The 22,263-nt window shown below is 34.4% G+C and overlaps 2 protein-coding genes across 2 annotated transcripts in view; one reads left to right on the forward strand and one right to left on the reverse strand.

Moving 5' to 3' along the window:
* The window catches only part of GNAL (G protein subunit alpha L), a 247,863-nt gene extending 243,225 nt beyond the window's left edge, over positions 1-4,638 (forward strand). Inside the window, exon 12 of the mRNA XM_003760066.4 lies at positions 420-4,638. Within this exon, the coding sequence (XP_003760114.1) occupies positions 420-566 (147 nt within the window). The 3' untranslated portion in view covers positions 567-4,638. The remainder of the gene's footprint in view (positions 1-419) is intronic.
* On the reverse strand, positions 3,080-21,790 carry MPPE1 (metallophosphoesterase 1). The gene is made up of 12 exons (XM_023496248.2): positions 21,553-21,790; positions 19,499-19,612; positions 17,766-17,823; positions 14,457-14,853; positions 12,657-12,765; positions 10,499-10,602; positions 9,535-9,609; positions 6,267-6,375; positions 6,065-6,133; positions 5,845-5,967; positions 5,183-5,323; positions 3,080-3,919 (listed from the first exon to the last, which is right to left on the reverse strand). Exons 4-12 carry the CDS (start codon positions 14,735-14,737, stop codon positions 3,788-3,790), a joined length of 1,143 nt encoding a protein of 380 aa, XP_023352016.1. The 5' UTR covers positions 14,738-14,853; positions 17,766-17,823; positions 19,499-19,612; positions 21,553-21,790; the 3' UTR covers positions 3,080-3,787.
* Positions 21,791-22,263: the final 473 nt, after the last annotated feature.

Here is a 22,263-nt window from a genome sequence, read left to right on the forward strand (position 1 = left end):
AAAAAAAAAAAAAAACTTTGTAAAGTGTTTTAATCAGGGTCAGCTGTTTGTTGACCAGTGTGGAAATCACTGTTAACTTGGTGTGAGTGTTAAAAGAAGCAAAAATGTATGGAACATAAAAAGGACTCCCTATGCTCCCTCTCTTGATGCAGTGAAATATCCATTGCACTGAGAGAGAAACTTGACCAGATGACCTGGTCAGCTCTTCTCCTTTTATTTAGTCTTCTGGGAGTAAAAATACTCTTAAGAAATAGCCAAAGTACCATCTAAAGTGGATTCTCCAAAAATAAATTTAATCCTAATCTGGTTTTGAAGAAACAAAAACATAGGGGAAAGCCCAATTGGGAATATAGAACCTGAAAGACATGAATTTTCTAAGCCAAAGGACAGAGACTTACATAGCAATTCTTGTTTTGCAGAGGATAAGTACGGCAACTGGCGACGGCAAGCATTACTGCTATCCTCACTTTACATGTGCAGTGGACACTGAGAACATCCGCAGAGTGTTCAATGACTGTCGAGATATCATTCAGAGGATGCACCTTAAACAGTATGAACTCTTGTGATTAGGGTCACCATGGAGCCTGTGGTTTTCAATTATCTGCTCCTTTCTCTTTCGCGCGCACTCGCTCTCTCTCTCTCATTTCTCTGTCCTACCCAACACAGGATGGAAGAATATACTCTAGAATACTTGTTAGCCTCTGGGTCTGTTTACTTTGGTTATTTAGCCATCCCCACCTGTATCCCGGTGTTCATTTCAAGTAAGTTTTTCTTTTATTCTTCCTGCTTCTTTGGGACTAGGTCCAGGCTTTCCTTAGGTATGCCATTCCTTTATCATTCCATTAAGCCTTTGGCTACCTCCATTTTCCCCTAGGATTTTTTTAAAATTTTCAAACATAACCTACTAAATTTTTCCAGTAAGTTATGTTAACATAAACTGGTGACTCTTATCAGATGGCACTACAGTCAAACCTCTGCATGTTAGGGGTCCTTTTTTTTTTAAACATGACACTGAAGAGTACTTGATAGGTGAAAAGAATAATGCACTTTGTATCAGGTTATTAAATACTGTTGAGAAAGCATACACACAATGTAGCAGCACTATGATATTTATTATTCTATCACAGTTTTTAGCATTGAGTTGCAGGTTAACTAATCAAGTGGCCTCCTCTTTTAAGCCGTTTACCGGCATAGGTCGTAGAGTAGAGCCTGAGAGGCATGGGGAAGATAAGCAGTTCTTCTGGGGTTTCATAGCAGAGTGTCCCTACACACCTCAGACTTTTGAATTAAAAGCTACTTCTAGCCTACTGCATCAAGGCAGAAAATCTACTCCTCCCTACCCTAAACTGTTCTTTGTTTTGTCCACAAATGATCCTTTTAGCTTAGGTCATTCTTGGACACAGTCCTCCCTCTCTATTTTTTTTTGTTTGTTTGTTTTACTGCTGGTTTATTATATTGTACAGACTGTAAAATGTAATATTATTTTGTACAACTTTATTGAAGAAAATACTTGTAGAAGATCTTTGTGCCTTGATTATGGCTGTACCTGTAAACTGAGCTAAGATGTAAGTATGTTTTTGATTGCGCTGTACAGCTTGATGTCAGCCTTACCTGCAGCCATGACTGGAGGTAGGAACTTTATCTGTAGAATTTAGGGGTTTTCTGGTTTATATTGAAAAAAAAAAAAGTGGAATACACTTTTAGTAAAAAAAAAAAAAATTATATAAATTATGCAAATTAACCACTTACACCTTTACAAATAAGGTCTTACCCAGTAAGAAGCTGTTGCAGCAACATGCCTTTCCTTTTGGGAGACTCAGCTTTGAAATATCGAATTTATTCGGGTCCAAATTGCAACCAGGTGTTGTCTCTCAATGGGAAGAACCAAGAATTTTTTTTCTCTCTAGACTATATTTCATAATTCTTTGGTTATTGATACTTTTACAATCACATGGTGTGATTGTGAAAATGTAGAGCACCCTCAGATAAAGCTCTTAAATCTTTATAACAACAGCAGATTTTATTGTGCAAGTAAATATAAGATAAGAATATTTTAAAAGGTGTAAACCCATGTCTGACCTAAGAAAATTGCAAGATGACATTTTTATTTCTCTTTTAATAAAGAGACACATTAGAAAATTGTTTTATTTTAAATATTGTAGGATCAAAATGTGTGAATATTTCTCAAACTTGAATAATTTATGCAAATGACATTCTCAAAACAAGTTATGGTACAGTACATTATATAAAAAGCAAGAATTGTTGTAGCAATAAGGCATGTCCTTTTTAGTAACTATAACACTGCTTTATATTTTATACACGGGTGTTTTGTCTGTGTGAGTATATACTTTTCCTGTGTCTGAAATAACCTGTACAAATGTCAAAAAATTACAGTTGCAATAACAGAAACCTAGACAAGTGTTAGCCTACATTACTTCATCAATTTTCTTTACCAATACATGGACTGTCTCCATCCTTTGTTTAGAATTCTAAGACTCACCCCATAAATCAGGTTTTTACAATATATTTTTTAAAAACAATGCTCTCTTTTGCCCTAAAATTAAATGTCAGTAAATGCTCCTATTTCTTCATTTAAAACTAATTTTATGACATTATAAAAGCCTCTCTTGCATCCTCCTGAGTTTTCTCCCATCAGCATATTAACCCTACTGTTTCATAAGATCATTCAGTCAGATTGATAGATGAAAAAAAAAGCAAAACTTATGTTCAAATCCCCTCACACTTCCAAGAAAGAGAGAGGACATGCAGCTATATTCTAGATGTCTCTCAAGAAACCAAAAATAAGGAAAAACTGGAGAGGGGAGAAATTTCTCAAATAAAATAAACATCTATACTGTGAGATTATATATATATACACACACACACAATATTTGCCTCTCTTACAGATTCCTTGGAAACTGTAGTGCAAGATTGTTGCCTATTTATAATGATATTATAAAGAAAAATTCAGGCTGCTTTAAAAAAAAATTATTTCTGGCTCAAAATGAAAAACACGTCAATTTACCTTTTGATAGGCCATTTTTTCCCAATTTTCAGAAGTGTCTTTTTTGACCATTAGATGGGATTAAAAATTGTCTCATAGAGAACTAATTATACCTATTTAAACAATAATAATAATAATAATAATAATAATCCTGTTTCAGCAGAAAAAAAAGTAGAATTCTACCAAACAATATTTTCCTGCTCTTGTAGTATCTAAAGGAGAATCTGCTTCCCCTTCTAGATGTACAGCTTTATAAAATTTAGGAATCTGAGGGAAATGTCATACTAGAACAGAAGCCACACCCACTGATATGTACATACACTACTGCCAGTGTGTTTCTGGGTTGTAAGTTCCATCCGTGGAAGGTAGGAGTTTGTAGTGCATGCAAGTTATGAGGCTAATAGGACTTACATGTTGTACAGATACAATCTGAGTATACATATATTTGATAAAAATTATATAGCAAGAAAACAGTTCAATTTATTGTAGGATACTTGTTACTTTTTTTTTTTTTTTTACAGCATGAAAACATTTCAATCAACTATTTATCCTGTAGTAATTCATATCAATTGTTTAGAATTTCTATGATGTGCATAAAAATGGATGGCCTGCATCTGGACTCGTCCAGTTAGGTCATTCTCTGACATGAATACAGCCTGAAGTTCAGTTGTTTTCCGCTTTGGTATTTGTTACTAAACGCAGAAATGTCCTGCTCTTCACATTGCCTTATGCTTTCTGATTACGTATCAACCGAATGAAATGAGATGAAAAGAAATGGTGGTGTTACAAAGGCTGACAGTGAGTTAATAATAACAAAGCCACCAAAATACCTGCTGTGCAGTAGATAGTCAGGACTGTATGCTCAAGTGGAAGGAAACATTTGGAGAGGGAATAATCTACTGATGTTATGCTGCCCTAAAAAACAAAAAGAAATACAAAAACAAAACAAATAAAAAAACAAGAAACAGAGTCATGCTGTTGTTAGAACACAGATAATTTAGTCTCAAATAGAACAACAAAGCTAGCAGACCACTTGGGTTATTTCTTGACTGCTCCTCTCCTGGGCAAAGGATAGGCTCATCCCTATAGCAGTGCACCAAAGGCATTTCCCTGTCAAGAGGCAAAGCTTGCCAGAGGTGATGTGTGCTGTCTTTTGTCTTGTACAAGATACCCCTGGCACCAGCCAGGAAAGGGAAATTAAGGGCAGAGGAGCACCCAAGTGGATACTGAGATGGGAAGCTAACTTTGTTATTAAGACAACTTCCTAACATGCTAGGCTTCAACTTAAAAAAAAAAAAAAAAAAAAAAATTAAAGAGGGCACACCAGGAACTCAGAGAGGTATATGAAAAGACTTGGACTAGAGAGCTGAGACCAAAGAGCATCACTGAGAGAGTGAGTAAGAAGGTTTTGTTTTTTCATGCCACAAGACACTAAAATAAATCTGTTTACTTAGAAATACATGTTCTGGGGTAATCAAGGAATTTTCCTTGTAGGCATTTTTGCTAAACAACAAACATCTTTTTTTTTTTTTTAAGTTTGTGTACTTTGAACTTGAAAACAGGACATTCCCCATCTCACTATTAAGTGCAAATATTATAAATGATGTATATTGTGCATTGGAACTGGCTGCTGGAACACAACCTTGACATGAGAAGCTCAATTTCAGGTGGCCATTAATGTTAAGCCCTGGGCAGTGGCAAATATGTCAACATGGAAAAGCGACAGCCCTTCACATCTTCTGCAGTGGCAAATGCACCGATTTGGAAAACAAGTGGATGAAATGGCCAGGAGTAAGAGAAGAAATTATCCTTTTTTTCCAGTGGATGAAATCAACCAAGAGAAATAGTCTTTCTGCTGTTCTCAATGCATCTAAAAAAAATTACACTGCACCCTCTTCAAAAAATAATTATGCCACTTTGCTAAAGACTCCCTCTCCTCACTCCCCACTTAAAAACAAAAAATTCAACTTAACTGAAGTTACCCTCTGAATGATGTCAACTGGTTTGGCTCCCAGAGATAAGCTTATAAAGTGGGTGCAGTGTACTAAATTAAGTGTGCTGGGGGAATTCATGGTTTTTGTATATTTTTTACAGGTAGCAACAGTTAAATAGTTGATTACCCATGTTGATTTAAATATTTATGAAAGCTATCAGACAAAAAATAAACTTTAACTTTACCATAATGAAACTGGGGTTGTTTCTGTTTCTCCAACTGAAAGATGGAACACTGATTTCAGGGATTTTTCCATCATGTAGCACTTCACAGGCACTGTGAGTATGACCACTTAAAATTAAGCGAGGCTGAAACCACCAGAGAAGCTATTTTGAAGAAGAAAACAAAACATTACCTAGTGTTCAGAATATTAAAGATGCAAACTCATGGCGGGATAGTTTGAGTTTTAATTCATTAATACTATAAATTTTGCTATTGAATATTATTAAATGATATGTCTGTATCATATTCTTTAGTGTCCTTTTGGGATAATCTAGGCCTCTGGCTCAAGTCACACATTTCTGGGCACAAAAACACATTCATTCTTGGAAAATTCTTTTCAGATCTGACAAAGAGTTTTATGTCTTTATGAAAAGAAGATTGAGAAATATATATGATTTAATATTAATATATCAATTTAATTAGTTCCATTATGAAAAAGATCAGTTCCCGTAATTAATAAAACTTTGACAAACTGCCAGAAGTCTACCTTTCAGTCTGCAAAAAGAGCTGTCCTGCCACTAAAATCTACTTATTACTAGGAAGACACGCTTTTATTTAAAAAGAAACATAACATAATAAAATTTGTGTGACGCTGAATTGGTATCACTGTAGTAAGTTATCAAACCTTTTGGGAAGCCTCTTTAGAAAGTACATCATATCTCTCTTGAAATAAGATGTTCTTTTTCTCTGGAGGAGCAGAATCTTCCCCAGTGCATTCAGCATCACTTCTCCGATACAGAGGATAATGCTGTCCAAAAATTGAAGAGCCAGAAATTACCTCAAGGAACCTTTTCCCAATTGATACACAGGCATAAAAAAATGCTAGACTTTCCGATTCTTATTACCTGGAGAAGGATAGGAGCTGATGCTGAAAGCTGTTGAACACCAAAACACTTTGGGCTGGAATGGTTCTCCTAATGGTTAAATAATAATAATTATGCTAGTGACTGGCTAGAAAAACAAGTTTACTAGGTTTAGAATGGAGTAAAAGCAACATCAGTGAGGAGGGATACATAAGATTATTATGATATTATCATTTTCCCTTACCTGTCTGGAACAATTCAGTAGGTGAGATAGCTTAATGAGTTGGGCTTCCATTGAAGAGCAGATATTACAACCATCTCCCTCCATGGCTACACTATTCACCATAACAAAACTGAAATGGTTAAGAAACAATATTTTCATTTTCCCCAAAATTCTTAGCATCTTTTTGATAAACCCTCCGTTCATAAAATTTTCATAATTGAAACAGCAAACACAGGATGCAAAAATTTAATTTAATAAATGTGAAGCATGTTTTATTAGGGCAGAAAAGAGGCTTATGTATGCTAGCAAAAAGCCACATAATGCTCACCATCACAAAACTGAAATGGTTAAGAAGGAAACAACATTTTCATTTTCTCCTAATTTCTGAGCACCTTTTTGATAAGCCAGTTACTACTAACAGAATTTTCACAACCTAACAACAAATATAGGATGCAAAACCTTTATGTAACAAATGTGAGGCATGTTTTATTAGGGCAGAAAAGAGGCTTACATATGCTAGCAAAAGGCCATATAATATTCTTTCACTGAGAAAAAGGTTAATTAGGAATGATGCTGATTCCTCCCAGGGCAAAACAGTTTCTTTTCTTTCTTTGTTAGTATCATATATACTTTATTTTACTAAATGAGAGATTTAGAGCTAGAAGGGATCTCATACCATCTAGGCGACTCTCATTTTACAACTGAAGAAACTGAGCCACGGTTATGAAGATAGGAAGCATCGGGGACAATAATTAATTTAACCCAGGTTCCCTGACTCCCAACACAGTATACTTTCCACAACACACAGTCTTTTGAAAACCTTTTGGGTTGTTTTCTTTTATTTGGCAGTTGAAAAAGAATCCCTTCAAGGAAGCATTAGAAATTCAAAAGGCAAGAGAAATGGAAGATCAAATTCTAGCTAGATAATTTATTGTTAATATAAAATATTATAAAATATATTAATAAAAAAGAAATAAAATATAAAAAACAAAATTCAGTTGATATTTGTGATTGCTCAATAAAGGAACTATCAACTACATAAAAATATTCTCTTTGAGCTCATGCTGCCCTGAATCTATCAATCAGTTTTTATTTATTAAGGACTCACTATATATTGGACACTCCAATTAGATAATGAGAATTCAAATATAAAAAGGACCCAGTCCCTGACTTCAAGGAGCTTACATTTTGGGGGGAACATGTCCATCGGTTATACATTAAGCATCATTAAGGATACCATTATGAATCAAAAGCTCCCCATTACAAAAGATTTCTATGCCCCAATTAGTGATTTAATTATCCCAATTATAAAATACAGTGAAATCAAAATATACAAAAATTTTTAAATAATTCCTAGAAGTTTGCTAGAATGGAGTTTGCCTTTTCTTTTATTAAATATTCTCTCCTCAAGACAAATTAAAATCTGTTGTTGTTGGGTTTTTTTTGTTTTTTTTTTTTTGCTGAGGTAATTGGGGTTAAGTCATTTGCCTAGGGTCACACAGCTAGGAAGTGTTAAGTGTCTGAGATCAGATTTGAACTCAGGTCTTCCTAACTTCAAGGATAGTGCTCTATCTACTGCACCAGCTAACTTCCCCTAAAATCTATTCTTGAGAGATGCATTGTATGAAGTCTACATGACAAAGTATAAGTTGTAACGGTCATGATATGGAGCTCTTGTATTAACCTGAACAATAAAGGAAAGAGGTGGCTTTTTGTCAGCTACCATGACATGTAGATTGTCAATATTGAAATAGAATTAATCTTTTTCATTTTTTGATCATTATTAGAATGCAGACATCTAGGAATTTATTTAGTAACTGAAGCTATTTTCTAAAATAAAATACAGTCAGTACTCAATTTTGCACTCAACTAGCATAGAAAACTAGTGAAACAATGGATAACTTTAAAATGAATTAGTCATACATAATTTTGTAACCGATTTATATTCCTAATTAGGCTTTTTCTTAAACTAATACTAAAACTAGCTTGAGTTCCCAATCATACACCAACTGGGCACTAGGAGGCTTAGATGCATATTCTACAGTGAGGGGACAGAAGTCTAAAATTAAAACTACTCTGCGAAGAGTCTAGATGGCTAAGTGGATAAAGCAATAGGCTTGAGGTCCTAAGACCTGAGTCAAAATCTAACCTCAGGCACACTAGCTGTGTGACCCTGGACAAGTCACATAACCCTGTTTGCCTCAGTTTCCTCATTTATAAAATAAAGTGGAGAAGCAATAGCAAACTACTTCAGTTATCTCTGCAAAGAAAATCCCAAAAGGGTCGAAATATTAGTTGTAAAGAGCTGGCTTATCCCCTGACAGTATGTGAGAACTGATGACTATCTTAACAGTCTCCCAAAGTCATCTGGGGGGAGGGGGAAATAACCCAAATCATACTTAATAAATGATGGGCTATAAATTGTTATTTCAAGTAAGAAAAAGGACCTGGGGGTCACTGTGAACTATTCCATATCTTTAGGCTCCAAAGTGCTGTTATAGCAAATATTTAACAACATAAAAATCTAATAAATTTCTAGACATAATGAAGGGATGTATTAAAATAGAAAACTTTTATTATAATTTTGGAAAACTATGATGCACTTCTGTTTGGTAAACTAAAAAAATATAATGGATCTCAAAAAAGTCCATAAAAGAACAATAAAACTATCAAGGAGAAGAGAAAACACTATAGATGGATATCAAATATTATTATTATTCATAATAATAGCATACATATAGTCCTTTAAGGTTTACAAAATACTTTACATTATCTCATTTAATCCTCACAAAAAAACCATAAAGTAGGTGTTATTATTATCCCATTTTATGGATAAGGAAACTGAGACTTCGAGATCAAATAATTTGCCTAGACAACCAGTAAAGTGATTTCAGATTTTCCTGAATCTGAGCTTTCTTAATGCACTACCTAGCTGCTTCTAAAAAATGGATATGATCCAAATATATAAAGTCATCAAAAGCTTAAAAAGTTAATCACCCCTGTTCCAGGATATTAGACCTAGTAAAATGTCTCTTGAAATACAGAGATAAATTAAAAACAAATAAAGGAAATGTTACTTTATATAGTGGACACCCTGCCTCATGACCCTTCCCACCACTACTGGAGACAAAATTGGGCTGAATTACCCATAGATTTGCTCCAGTATCAATAGATACTAAGTCCTTACTTGGCGATATTATGCTAGGCACTAAGTAGACCAAGTCTCAAAAGGAAAAGTGAGTTTATAGAAAATAAAGAACTTAATAAATATTTGTAGAATAATACTTACTTAATCCCTTTTATAGAAAAAAATTCCCCAAAGTCAAAAACCTTCTTAAATCGTTGTAGTTTATAAGTGTTCATCCTAAATTCAATTGTTTAAAAAAAAAAAAAAAAAAAAAAAAAAGGAAAGGAAGAAAGAGGGGGAAAAAAGTTATATTTTATCTAGCCATAGAAAAATGTAGGAAACTGATAAATTACATTTCTATGGGATTTTAGAGGTAGAAGAACCTCAAAATCTCTCTAATCCAATATCCCTCTGACTCCCCATATCTCAGAATTCCCAATACATCTCTAGCAAGTGGACATCCAGCCTACCTTTGAAAACAAATTTAATCATTCCATTTCTGATCAGCTGTTATTTGGAAAAAAATTTTTTTTTACATGCAGCAGAAGGAATACGTCTGTAAAAATGTTTCTAATTCTGCCTTTTCTGATAAGGGGGGAAAAAAAGACTAATTTATCTTCTATAAGAAAATCCTTCGTGTATTTGAGTATTTTTATGTGGTTCTCCCTAAGTCTTCTCTTCTCCAGAGTAAACATTCTCATTTCCTTCATTCATTCCTCATGTGGCATGCTCGTCAGGCCTTTGATCTCTATGGAGATTGAATGTGGATCAAAGCATACTATTTTCACCTTTTTTTGGTTTGTTTGGTTTCATGGTCACCCTCCACTCAACTCAATATTACAGATATGTTCTGATTTGAATTGTACAGTGAGAATGACAGCATCACAAGACTTCTATCTGGTACTTTTCAAAGTATTTTCATTTAAATTATTTCATTTCATCCCAAGAAAAATTGCATGGCTTTTAAATGTACATTTTGAAATTATGTTAACCAAAAATACATAACCTCCTTATTTCTTCCTTTTAATAAAATGTATGTATCATAGATGATGCTTTTTGCATAAGTTACCCCTTGTCTCCTCAAATTTCCTGTACATCATGGCACACCAGTACCATGAAAACTTACTCATAATGAAAGCCAATATCATGGTTGCCAACAACGACTATGAGTTGTGTGTGAGGTGGATGTCGAAACATTCTCCGGAATCTTTCCACATCAGCAGCCCAGGCCTGAGGGTACAAGTAAAAAAGACCCAATAATTTGCATTTTGGCTGAGAAATACCCTGTAGAAAATTCTAAACACAACTAAAGGGAGAATTATGGAGATTGAATGTGGATCAAAGCATACTATTTTCACCTTTTTTTGGTTTGTTTGCTTTTTCTCATTTTTTTTCCCTTTTGTTCTGATTTTTCATTTACAACATGACAAATTTAGAAATATGTTTAAAATGATTGTACATGTATAACATCAGATTACATGCTGTCTCAAGGAAGGTAAGAGAAGGAGGCAGAAAAAGATTTGGAACTCAACATTACAAAAATGAATATTAAAAACAATCTTTGTATGTAGTTGGAAAATAAAATACTATTAAGAAAAATAAATAAATGTGATCCTGATATAACAAGAGGACAAACCTGTTGAAAAGCAATCTAGTTTGAAACTCAGAGCTTCAGGGCTTAACTTTTTCTAATGAACCTTTCTAAAATACTTTAATAGCTTATTTCACCACTAGTTCTTAATAAAAAGGTGTTCCTTTGTAGCATTTTTTTTTTAAATGTTAACTAGCATTATTTCATACTCCTGAGGGGACAAAAAAGGTTTGATTCTGAAAGGACTCATAAAATATTAATGTTGTAAAAAGAACAAGAACAAACTCTTAGAAGATGCTCACAGGCAAATAGGTGGCACAGTGGATAGAGCACTGGCCCTGGAGTCAAGAGAAGCCAAGTTCAAACCTGGCTTCAGAAATTTGATAGTCACTATCTGTCTGTTAAGATTAGTAAGTCGCTTAACCCTAAGTGCCTCACCAAAATAGGAGGGAGAGAGTTGCTCAGTGACTAGGCCAAAATTAACTGAACATCTTTCTCTATGAAGCATTAGAATTCTTTTTGTGTATAGTTGTGGAAAAGAGAAACAAGAAGAGTCAGAAGTAAAATGTAGATTGAAGATGGAGAGATAAATGGAAACCATTTTAAGACCATCTTAATACTAAGTTGGGATACTAAATCATGCAGGAATTTTGAGAAGTATAAAGAGTTCCTTTTTTTTCTGAGCCTAAGCAAAAAAAATGAATTTGGATAAACTTCTTAGTATAGACAATATACTTTTCCAAGATGACTGGCACCCTCATTTTAAGGTCATCCACTATAAGAAAATAAAGTTGATTCTTGTGATTTGCAAATGAGTTGTTGTTGTTTTTTAAAACCCACTTTGTCCAAGATGTTTTGTAGGAATTCTCTGAAGCTGAGAAAATGACAGCTTTACATGCACTAGCATCTTACCTCCTTTTACAACTGTAGTTAAATTGCTTAGGGAGAATTAAGTAGGCACAATTTGATTTTTAAAGTTCCTCCAACACATTACTTCTAAACTACTAGTCAGCTCCTTACTGCTCAGCCAAAAATACCAGAGCACTTGTAACATTTACTTGGTAAAGGTTGAGATGAGGTAAAAGTAGGACTATTGGTGCACAACGCTTCTCTTTAACTAAGCCGCAGGAATCATTTTAACATTTACTATGAAATATCATTAGCAAAGTATTCTCTTGCCCACTGTGAGAACAGTTAAACTCAAAACGTGAAAAACGTTTTACCCTGATCCTGCTGCAGAATTTTTTTGGAGTGATTAAATGGATTTTATAGAATGATTAAAAGGAACTGCAATCTTCAATGCATTTTCCTTCTGATGTGGAAATATAAAAGATTAACAGAAGGTAAGACTTGGGAAGCTACTTTTGTAAACGCAGTTTATATCAATAATTAATTATGTAAAAGCCTGAAGTAGAATGTACATTTCACCATGTGCACTGACAAGCTCATCATGGTGCTAGTGACATTTATGTTGAAGAACTCTGTCTCCTGAGGTTTCTTTTTATACTTTACATAGAAACTATGTAAAGTCCAGGTAAGTCATGCACCCCAAATTTAAAAGCCAGTAGGGTTAGAACTAGACTAACCAATCCCATTCAAGTAGATTAGCATTAAATCCTTGTTGTAAGACTCTTGAAGATATCCTTTCCATTTCATGTTATATAACAACAAAAAGTTGAACTTTATGTCTTACCTCAGGGGAACTCCACTTGCCTTCATCAAAGACATCCCCCAGAATAAAGGCAACCTCTGGCTGTAGTAACCATAGGGCTGTCTGAAAGGCCCTTTCCATTTGCCATTCCCTTTGAGAGGGGAAAAATCATTAGCCCATTTTCTAGGTCTAATTTATAATTAAATCCTGAGTTAAAGATCTGGGGAGGATCAGGGGAAACAAATTAATACAATCCAATTACACTTCTACCCTCCCCATCAACTCCTTCCAACTTCAGAATGATGAAAAGGGAAAAGGTTGAGAATCTGATACATCTTATCAGAAATAGGGAAAGAACTAAAACCACCATAAGTAATACTTGACTGCCATAATCTCTTCACCCTAAATCCTGACCTCTACATAGCAAGTGCATACCACACTGTCCATTGAAGCAAAACTTACTAAATACTACTCTTGTTACCTGATGGAATGCCTATTTTAGATTATTATCATCTAATATCTATCAAAATCTGTTTTCACCAAAGAGACCTTTCTTTGTTCTTACTGGACAAAAATAGTGAAAAGATGGTAGAAGAAAGAAATTATCAAGAAACCATGGTGTCAGTACATAAAAAATGCTCAAGGGTACTTTCTCTCAAAGGTCTCTTAAAGGACTTAGCCAATATTATTTTTTACATTTTTTGAGCTCTTCTATATCTTTCTAAGGTTTCCAAATTCTAAGGACTGCCTGACCAGTTTTGCAACAGTAAGGTGCAAATTCAGATCCCACGGTTTGCCAGAAAGACAAATTATTTTGGACAAGGCAATTTGGCCTTTCAAATACCAGCAAAGGCAGCTAACTGCTCTTTCTAGCTACCACACACAGCAAACCATGAATTGTTAGATCAGTCGTGTTGCCTTTCAAAGCTGGTTGTTTTTTAGTATTTCTTGACTCGAGGTTTTCCACACCAGAGAAAAAAAGAACAGAGAAGCAGGATCAGCAAAAGGAAGACTTCCAAGAAATATCTGGAGGAGTTTGTAATTAGTAAAGCAGAAAGTAAAATTACATTGTCCAGCAGAAATATAATGACATTCATTCCCCAGCCCTATCCTAATATACTCCACTTTGGGTACCGTTCAGGACCATCACCTCTATTTACTTTGCTCTTCCTTTCTGTCTTTCCTCTCCCTAAATATATTCTCTACCCAGTAAAAGGCATCAACCACACAGTAAACCCATTATGGAAGAGAAAACAAAAAAAATAAAAAATAAAAAGATCCAGAAGAAAAATATAGCAGTCTCCATCTGGTACATGGCTAGCAGATTTGAGACTGGCAAAAAGTACAGATAATCAAAAAGAAGAAAGCCGTATTTGCTAATATGGTAGTTAAGGTCTCCTCCTAATTCCCAAAACCTCATACTATCACCACCTAGGGATAGGTATTAAATAGATATGTCCGAGAAGCTTCCTCAATTCCTATCCCTAATATGAATTTGGAGATTTTCAGCAGCCGCTGTCTTCAAATCCATCTCTTACCCAAAAGAGAGCAAAATGTAAGCATACTCAGGTTATAAGGAAACAAATCATGACAAAGAACCCTCAGAAATGGTTCTGTTTGTTTCCCTACCAATAAACTCACCCGGAAATTTGAACCCATGAGATAATTAGTGTATTTGTGAGCTGGCAAGGATGTAACTTTAATCTCTAATGTCTAGCTTTTGGAAGGAAGTTTGAGGAGTTCCCTAAAGTCGGAGGTGTTTGACCAGATTGTTGAGAGCACTTAGTGCTACATTCTTAAATTTATAAAATTTCAAAAGGATTTCTGAATTTTTGTTCCTACCGTCGTAATTTGTCCAACCAATGTCCATTTACTTCCCCAAGCAAGTGTGTATCAGCTAAAAATATAACCTTCAGCACAGGTTCAGGAGTCTGTTCTTTGTTTCCAGAAGCTACAGTTTTCACTTCTGGCCAGCGACACTGAAAGATCACTAAATAATAAATTATATATTCACAAAACACAATCAGAGCAAAGACAAAAAATCCAAATTTCAACAAGAACCAGTTCTTCCTCTTGAAGTGAAAAAAATTCAGAGTTCTAGATAGTAATCTATATTTAGTCATTTCATCTGTCCAAAGGAATATGTCTCAGTGACAAAGGGCCAAATCCATTTAGAATTTTCTTTAAGAAAATATGGGTATCCTTGTCGAGATATAGTATCCAGATCTGAACAGAACACCTAAAAGAATAAGAAAATAATTTTAGAACCAGCAATACATGCTTCCTTTACTTAAATGCAATAACTTTAAAAGGACAGAAAAAAAATTATTAACAAGTTTTTCACTAAATTATCCTGTTTTTCACTTTACCATGAACCAAATTACTAGCAAAGAACAATTGGTTTTCTGCTTCTATCTATGTAATAGTTTTTGTATGTATTCAAGTTCCCCAGAGATGGCTCTCATAAGAGGACTGCACACTGTTCTTACATAAACTTGAAAATGTGGCCTATAACTACATTTGTCATACCAAACTAATCATGACAGAAAATTGAAGAAAATACCTCTGCCAGCAATGAAAAATTCTTAGAACCACTTAAGTGGACAGGATGCCATAATCTTTAGTTTCAGAGCATCCAACTTAGGCTTTACATCAAATATTACATTAAATCATTTCATGATCCCTTTTCCTCTAAAGCCCTTTACTATCTGATATAATTTGGGCCTTCCTAAATGCAAGGTTTCATATCAATAAAAATGATAACCTAACATTATCAATTATCAAATTCACAAGCTATAAAGTTTCAATGGCCCAACTGCCCCCAAACACACAAACTTCTTATGGTATATATAAACAGAGATCTTCTTGCTCAATGTCACATAATTAATGAGCTATAATATATACAACATGGTCCCTCTCAGGAGACAATTAAGAACTAAAAAGGGAAATAGTCATAAGAGTCTTCTATAGATCTTATGGCATGTCTCTGGCAATCTACACCACTGTAATTAGAGTGATGCTTTAAATTTCTTTCCCAGAGCATGAACTAATAAATTTGTTTAACTGTGTCTAGAAAGAAGTCAAATGCACAGGTGTCATCTGAACTAAAACACCATTTCTAGACTCACAGCCAGGTTGATGATACACACAAAACTAAGCACCAGCTCATTTGGCAGAACTTGGCTAAGATTGGTCCATGCTATCTTCCTAAGATAACATTTCATTCTGTGATTTCTCCAATCCTGGGCTTTGTCTAACACAAAACTTAACATAAAAGTAAAATAAACTCCTGACAAACATAATCAATAACTAATAGAAATTTCTTTTTACTTATAAATCAAGGTCAAGAAAAAGCTAGCTTTTTTTATTGTCTTCTACTGCAGGTAAAATCAAATTTTAGTCTTAACAGCATAAATCCAAATGACCTGAGGTATGAATGCTCTGACTATTCAATACAAGAACATTAGGAACAGAAAGGGATTGGTCATAAAATTACACAAATTTAATAAAAATACTCTCTAAGAACAAATATCCCTTTTTTCCTACTTTTTTTCCCAAAGAAAATTTTTTTACTTTAAATCTTCCCCCAAAAAAGCCTGGAAACTACTTGAAATTCTGTAAAGAACAAGATTAAAAAAATAAAAGTCCCTAGAATCTTGTGTTTTGGAAGGAATAAGAAGTATTTGAAGCCTCTGGGGCTATTTGTCCTACAGTAGCTTCCATCTCAATCCTTGTAACTTTAGAATCTCGTCTTTCAAAAGGTGATCAAAGAGACAGCAAAACATACAACTTCACTATCTTTGAGGAAAATGTCTTCAGTGAGTTGGTTCTGATCATTAAATCATAAGATTAAAGGATGGAATTGGAAGGAAGAAATCATCTAATACTCTCCCCTAATTTTAAGTATGAGGAAAGAGGTAAAATTACTTGGACATTAAATCTACTCTACTTTGACCAGTCCCTCCTTTAACATTATCTCCCAACACCAAAACAGTTCTCAGATTCAGAAACCAATAATTAGTGCCAGAAACATAACTGAGGAGTTAAAAGTAAAGCAGTCTCCCAAAGTGCTACTCTAAGTTGAAGTATAGGGATGAGATGGAACATATAGATATAGTCTGCCAAATCTATCATAAGACTCAATTGAACCAAAAAGTGGACATATAGTTTACTTACCTGCACAAACACATATATACACACTTACTTCAGCTTCTGATCTAACATCCTAGGCCCAAAAATTATGAGTAGTACCACTAATAAGTGTCCGGAGGGAAAAATAAAATAAAAAATTCAAGAAACTCTGGCCACCAACTCTGGGTTCTTTTAAACAAGTCACTGATGAGAGACTTAAAGGGAACTTCCAAGGTAGAAGAAAATATTGCTATCAGACAAGGATATATTTTAGTTAGTTGTGTTTAAATTCTTTCCTATTTTCCTTGGATACAAGGAAGTTGTTTTTTTTTTTAATCAGTGGGGTGAAGGGTGCTACATGCCAGTTTAAGGGAAACAAATGTAGTATTAAAAACAAAAAGCAAAATTTTAAAAATTAGGGGGGAGAGGGGAAGATATAGAGAGAGAGAAAGAGAGAGAGAGAGGGGGAGGAATGGGGTTCCAGAAGAAGCCAAAAAAGAAGTTCCAGTGAGATTTTTAAATGTCTTCTCCACAGGTCTCCCAGAGGCTTTGAATCTTCAATCTGGACAACATACAACTACACTTACTACAAAGTAAATACCAAGAACAGAATCTTCTGACATTAAAATATGTGCATTTTTAAAGATAGAAAAAATACTGCTTATACAGTATAGAACTGGCACTGGTTAAATGGTAAAATTTAAAAAATAAAAGTATGCATAATTGGCATAAAAGATCCTCAGAAAAGCCCTGTCATTACATAAAATAGTTTTCTGGGATTAACATTACTCTTTAAAAAACTAACCTCAGAAAACTCAAATTCAGTTTCCACATCTTAAAATAGAGATAATACCTGCCAATTCCATTGCCTTACATAGCTTCTTAGAACCAATCTAACACATTTCCCTGAAAGACTGAACACAATTTGCATTTGATAGCACTTATCCAACTCTTTGCTCCCTTCTCCCTACCAGTCTATAATCATCATTCCATGTGCAAAACACATTCATGCTTTATCACCTTAGCAACTTCTATATTTTCTTCAGTGTTCTGGTCCTTAGGATGCTTAGTATTCCCTCTGTAAAAAGAAGAAAAAGTCAAAATCAATTCTTCTTGGAGAACTTTGAATAAGAATGGGAAAGGAAGATTTCTGCTAATAATTGTCCTGCCATGAAGAAATGAAACAGAAAATTTTGGCCGCATGTTATATTCCCAACCTATAACATTATTCATCATTATCAAACTAATATATAAAGAAGCAATGTCACTCCTACTTCATGACTAGTGATTGATTCAAATGAATATCTAAAATTACTTTCTTTCCTGAATAAAATGCAAGCCAAACACTGACAGGAAAACTGCTGCCTCATTTTGGGTCACAAAGTCTACAGAAATCTACCAAAATAAATTCATTATGGAGTGATATGAGTCATGCCAACTTATAGACTTTCTCCTCTGAACAGAAAACAAGGAAAAAAAAAAACATACTTTTTTTTTATTGCAGTCTTATCTAACCTTAAGCAACAGAAAACACCTACTGAACATTAAATTCTCTTTAGATTTTTACATTATTCCAAATTCTCTTCAGATGTGTTTCATGCAAAATTATTTCATAAATACATCCATGTTACTATAATCTGATAATTTTGGTAATCTATCCTTAGGAACAACAAAAAGCAGAGATAATAAACCTATGGGTTTACTGACTTTTATAAGGTTCAATTAAGTGACAGCTAAAAGGAATCATGTGATCTCTTTAAGTTGGGTAAAATATCCTGATAGCATAAGAAAATAACAGCTACCAAACTTTAGACACCCTGGAATTTGTTGCCCTTACTAATGGATTTCTTAGTCTATTGTATGCACCATTCTGCAGGTAGCACTCTCTTAAATTCTCTCCTACCTGAAATGGCTCAGAATCCTAAAATCTAGTTTAAAGGGACTAGAAACGTTAGTAGGCTCATTGTATACATGAACAGAAATCCAGAAATGCTCTTTATAACATTCCCATAGTCATTTCACTTCTACTTGAAGACTTTCAGAGATAGATATTTATCTCTGAGAGATACCTCTCAGAGGCAGTGGATTCCACTTTTAAACATCTCTTTTCCTTAAGTTTCCCTTGTAAGTTTCCTTTTTATTTAGCCTAAATCTATGTATATAATTTTCATTCACTGCTTCTTAGTTCTATACTCAAGGCCAGGTAGAACCAAGTGTCATCTTTTTCTCCCTGAGAAGTCTTAAATCCTTTAAGTGAGCTATCATGTCATCCTCAGTCTTTTCTCAAGGCTAAATACCACCTTTTCTTTCAAGAACTCATTCCAATCCCTTCACCAACTTCTGAATGCGTATCAGCTAATCTAGGTTCCTCCTAAAATATAAACTCCCAAAACTTGTTCCATCACTTCCCTCATTTCAATGCCAATGCCTTCCTTAATTTACAGCTTAATATTGCATTAGCCTCATTAAATTGGTTCTTATGTCACCTTTCCCTGACTTCCCTGGATTCAAATTAAGTAGTATATTCTTCAAAGTGAAAGCCAAGGATTAATGACCCATAATTATTTAGCTTAGCTGAAGCTCTTACCCTCTCCTATCATTAGCTTTATGGGTTAAAATAAAGAAAAATAATGAAATGTCCTCTTCACTATGCCAAGTAATATATGTTTTAGCCTTACTTTTGACTTCTAACAATAGGGCCCTGGATCTGGAGTAACAAATATCTAGGTTTGAATCTTGTTTCAAATACTTACTAGCTGTATGATCCTGGACAAGTCACTTAACTTCTTTCAGCTTCAGTTTTCTCATCTCATCTCATCTCATCTCAAAATAGAGATAATACTTGCAGTACCTATATCACAGAATTGCTGTAAGAAGAAAAGGAAGTAATGTTAGTGCTTTGCAAACCTAAAAATACTATATGTCAAATACTTTTATTAGCTATGTCTGAGGCCAGAAATGACAATCTGCCCATTTCACACTCCATTCCCAAATATAAACTGTTGAAAATAAGTAATAATAAGTACTTTATGTTACCAAAAGAATATAGTATTTATCCATTCTAGCTCACTGGATTAGAAATTACTAAGTAAATTAGAATATAGTAAATGTGCTTTTTTGTATGTTTTATATATATGTGTGTGAGTATATACGTGTGTGTACACATATATAGATGTGCACATACATTACTGCCTACTCCTCCACCCCTCTACCCATCTCTGGTTAAATGAATAATAAATTTTAAAATCACACTTGGTTTTTCAAATTTTCCTTTTTTTTTTTTTTTTTTTGCCGAGTTTGGATAGTAAAAGCAAAATTAATAAAACACAAAAGTTGCATAGGAAATTTAACTTTATTAAAATAACCTTAAAATTGAAAGGCCTCAGTAAGACCCCAAACAAACTTATTTTTTAAAAAATATTTTTGAACTCAGTTTAGGATGCAAGGTTAATATTCATAACTTAAAATAAAATATTATCAACTGCCCAACATTTCAAAATTAAACATAGAAAATTATCATTTTAGACTCAATACTCCTATCTTTTTCCTCAACTCCCACCAAAAAAAAAATTTTTTTTGCTCTTTTCACTTTAATCTGTTTTGTGATCTCTCTTTAATCCACCAGGACAAAGAAAACACAGAATAGAATAGAGGATAAACTTGCAATTATTGCTATATCAAACTCAAAAAGAGTTTCATACACACAAAACTTTATATCTAAGCTACTCTGCCTTTCTTTTACTAACAACGAACATTTGAATTTTATATTTTACTGCCAGAATAAAACTAGCACTGTCACAACTAGGTCATGCTGTTTGGGATTTTATGAACCAAAACAATTTTAATACTGTTAACACAAATCCGACCTAGATTTAGTTTGTTTTCTGATTTATATCAGAAGTTAAACTGTATTCCAACAAAGCCTTAAATTTGGGGGACTAAGGATTTTGCATAGATTTTTGAATAATTAGATGTATTCTAACAAACCTTTGACTTGATTTCAGCTTTTCATAAAACTGCTGTGTTCTTCCAATATACAAATGAGTAAATGAAACATTCAAGAGAATGCAAAAAAAATCTTAGCATAGACAACATCTATACTATTTAAAATATATAGTCAAGTTTAAGGAGGAATGACACAAATTATGGCCAATCCTTAAAAGAGGCAGATTTGGGGACTAGAAAGATACCAACTTTGGAGTCTGGAAAATATTTACTGAGTATTTATTTGATTCTAAATAAGTCTTACTTAGAAAAGGTGCTGACCAGCATGGATAGAGAAAATTCCTTCCTCCAAGAGTTTCTGTAACATTCCCATTCTAATCCCACTATTATCGTTTTATTCCTCCCCCCAAAAAAAAAAATTCAGAAAGAAGACATTCTGGTAAATAAGTTTGTGTGGTTTTGTTTGCTGGATTTTCTGGTCTGCATTAACAATATAAATAACGTTATTAGCTTTACATCTGTAAAAAAACAAGACAATTAAAAAATCATAAGAAATATACTTGTTTTCCTTATTGTATTAAAACAAAGAAAAGGAGAGTCTATACTTTTATGGTCCTCTTCTCCGAGTCTTTTTTTTTCTATATGCTTACAAGATTATTTAGACTCCCTTCTTTCCCCTCCCCCCTTCTTAAGTCTTAGCAGTGCCCTCCAAGAGACAAGAGCTGGATGGAAGAGAGAGGAAAAGGAAAGGAGAAGGAACGGAGGCATTTTTAAGATACCTTAATAATAAAAGAAAGGTAAACGCAACATAAAAGTCAGAAGGAAAAAAAAAAGGTCAACTTGAAGATTAAGAGAAACCCACTACAAAGACCCAGAAGGAAAGGTGGCAGTCATGTGGCTCCGGGCGGCCGCCAGTCTCTGCTTCCCAGTCGAACGGCTGTTAGTAGGCACTGGACGGCTCCGTCCAGGGTGGGGAGGCTCAGTCCTGGGTTCCCTCACTGCAGAACAAATGGTGAGTTTCCGCGTGACCATACCAAGCAGCAACAACCAAATAATTATAAATCCACTTCTGAAGTGCAAGCTTCTCATCTCCGGACTTCCGTATAACTCTCCATTTCATTGGCCGAGTTGAAGGTAAGGCCGGTGCTGACTGGTCGCTTTGTGTTCTTCAGCGGGCCCGGGCGGACTTGCTGGACTCTGATTGGCACCTGGCGCCTAGGCATCCACGCGGGGGCTGGACCACAGAGCTTCACAGGTAGTCTGCCGCTGAAACTAAGAAGCAAACCTTCTGAGGTGCATCGCAGCCTGGGGCGGCATCTTTTTGCTTCTCACCCAGAAAATTGCTAATTAATCAATGTGAGCGCTTGACTTTTCAGACGTACAGGATTCATTCTTCCGATCATTTCGTAAGATCTAGAATGAGCTATTGACTGGAGGACTCACAGAAAAATAGACAAGACAAAGATCGCTATCCTTAAGTTTTACAAGCTAAGTACTAGTCACATAATTATTAGTCATGTTTTCCTTTTGACAATTTAGTATTGACGATGTAGAATTGTGTTGAAAAAATTAC

This window comes from Sarcophilus harrisii, chromosome 1 (assembly GCF_902635505.1).
Source record: "Sarcophilus harrisii chromosome 1, mSarHar1.11, whole genome shotgun sequence".
Taxonomy (NCBI): Eukaryota; Metazoa; Chordata; class Mammalia; order Dasyuromorphia; family Dasyuridae; genus Sarcophilus; species Sarcophilus harrisii.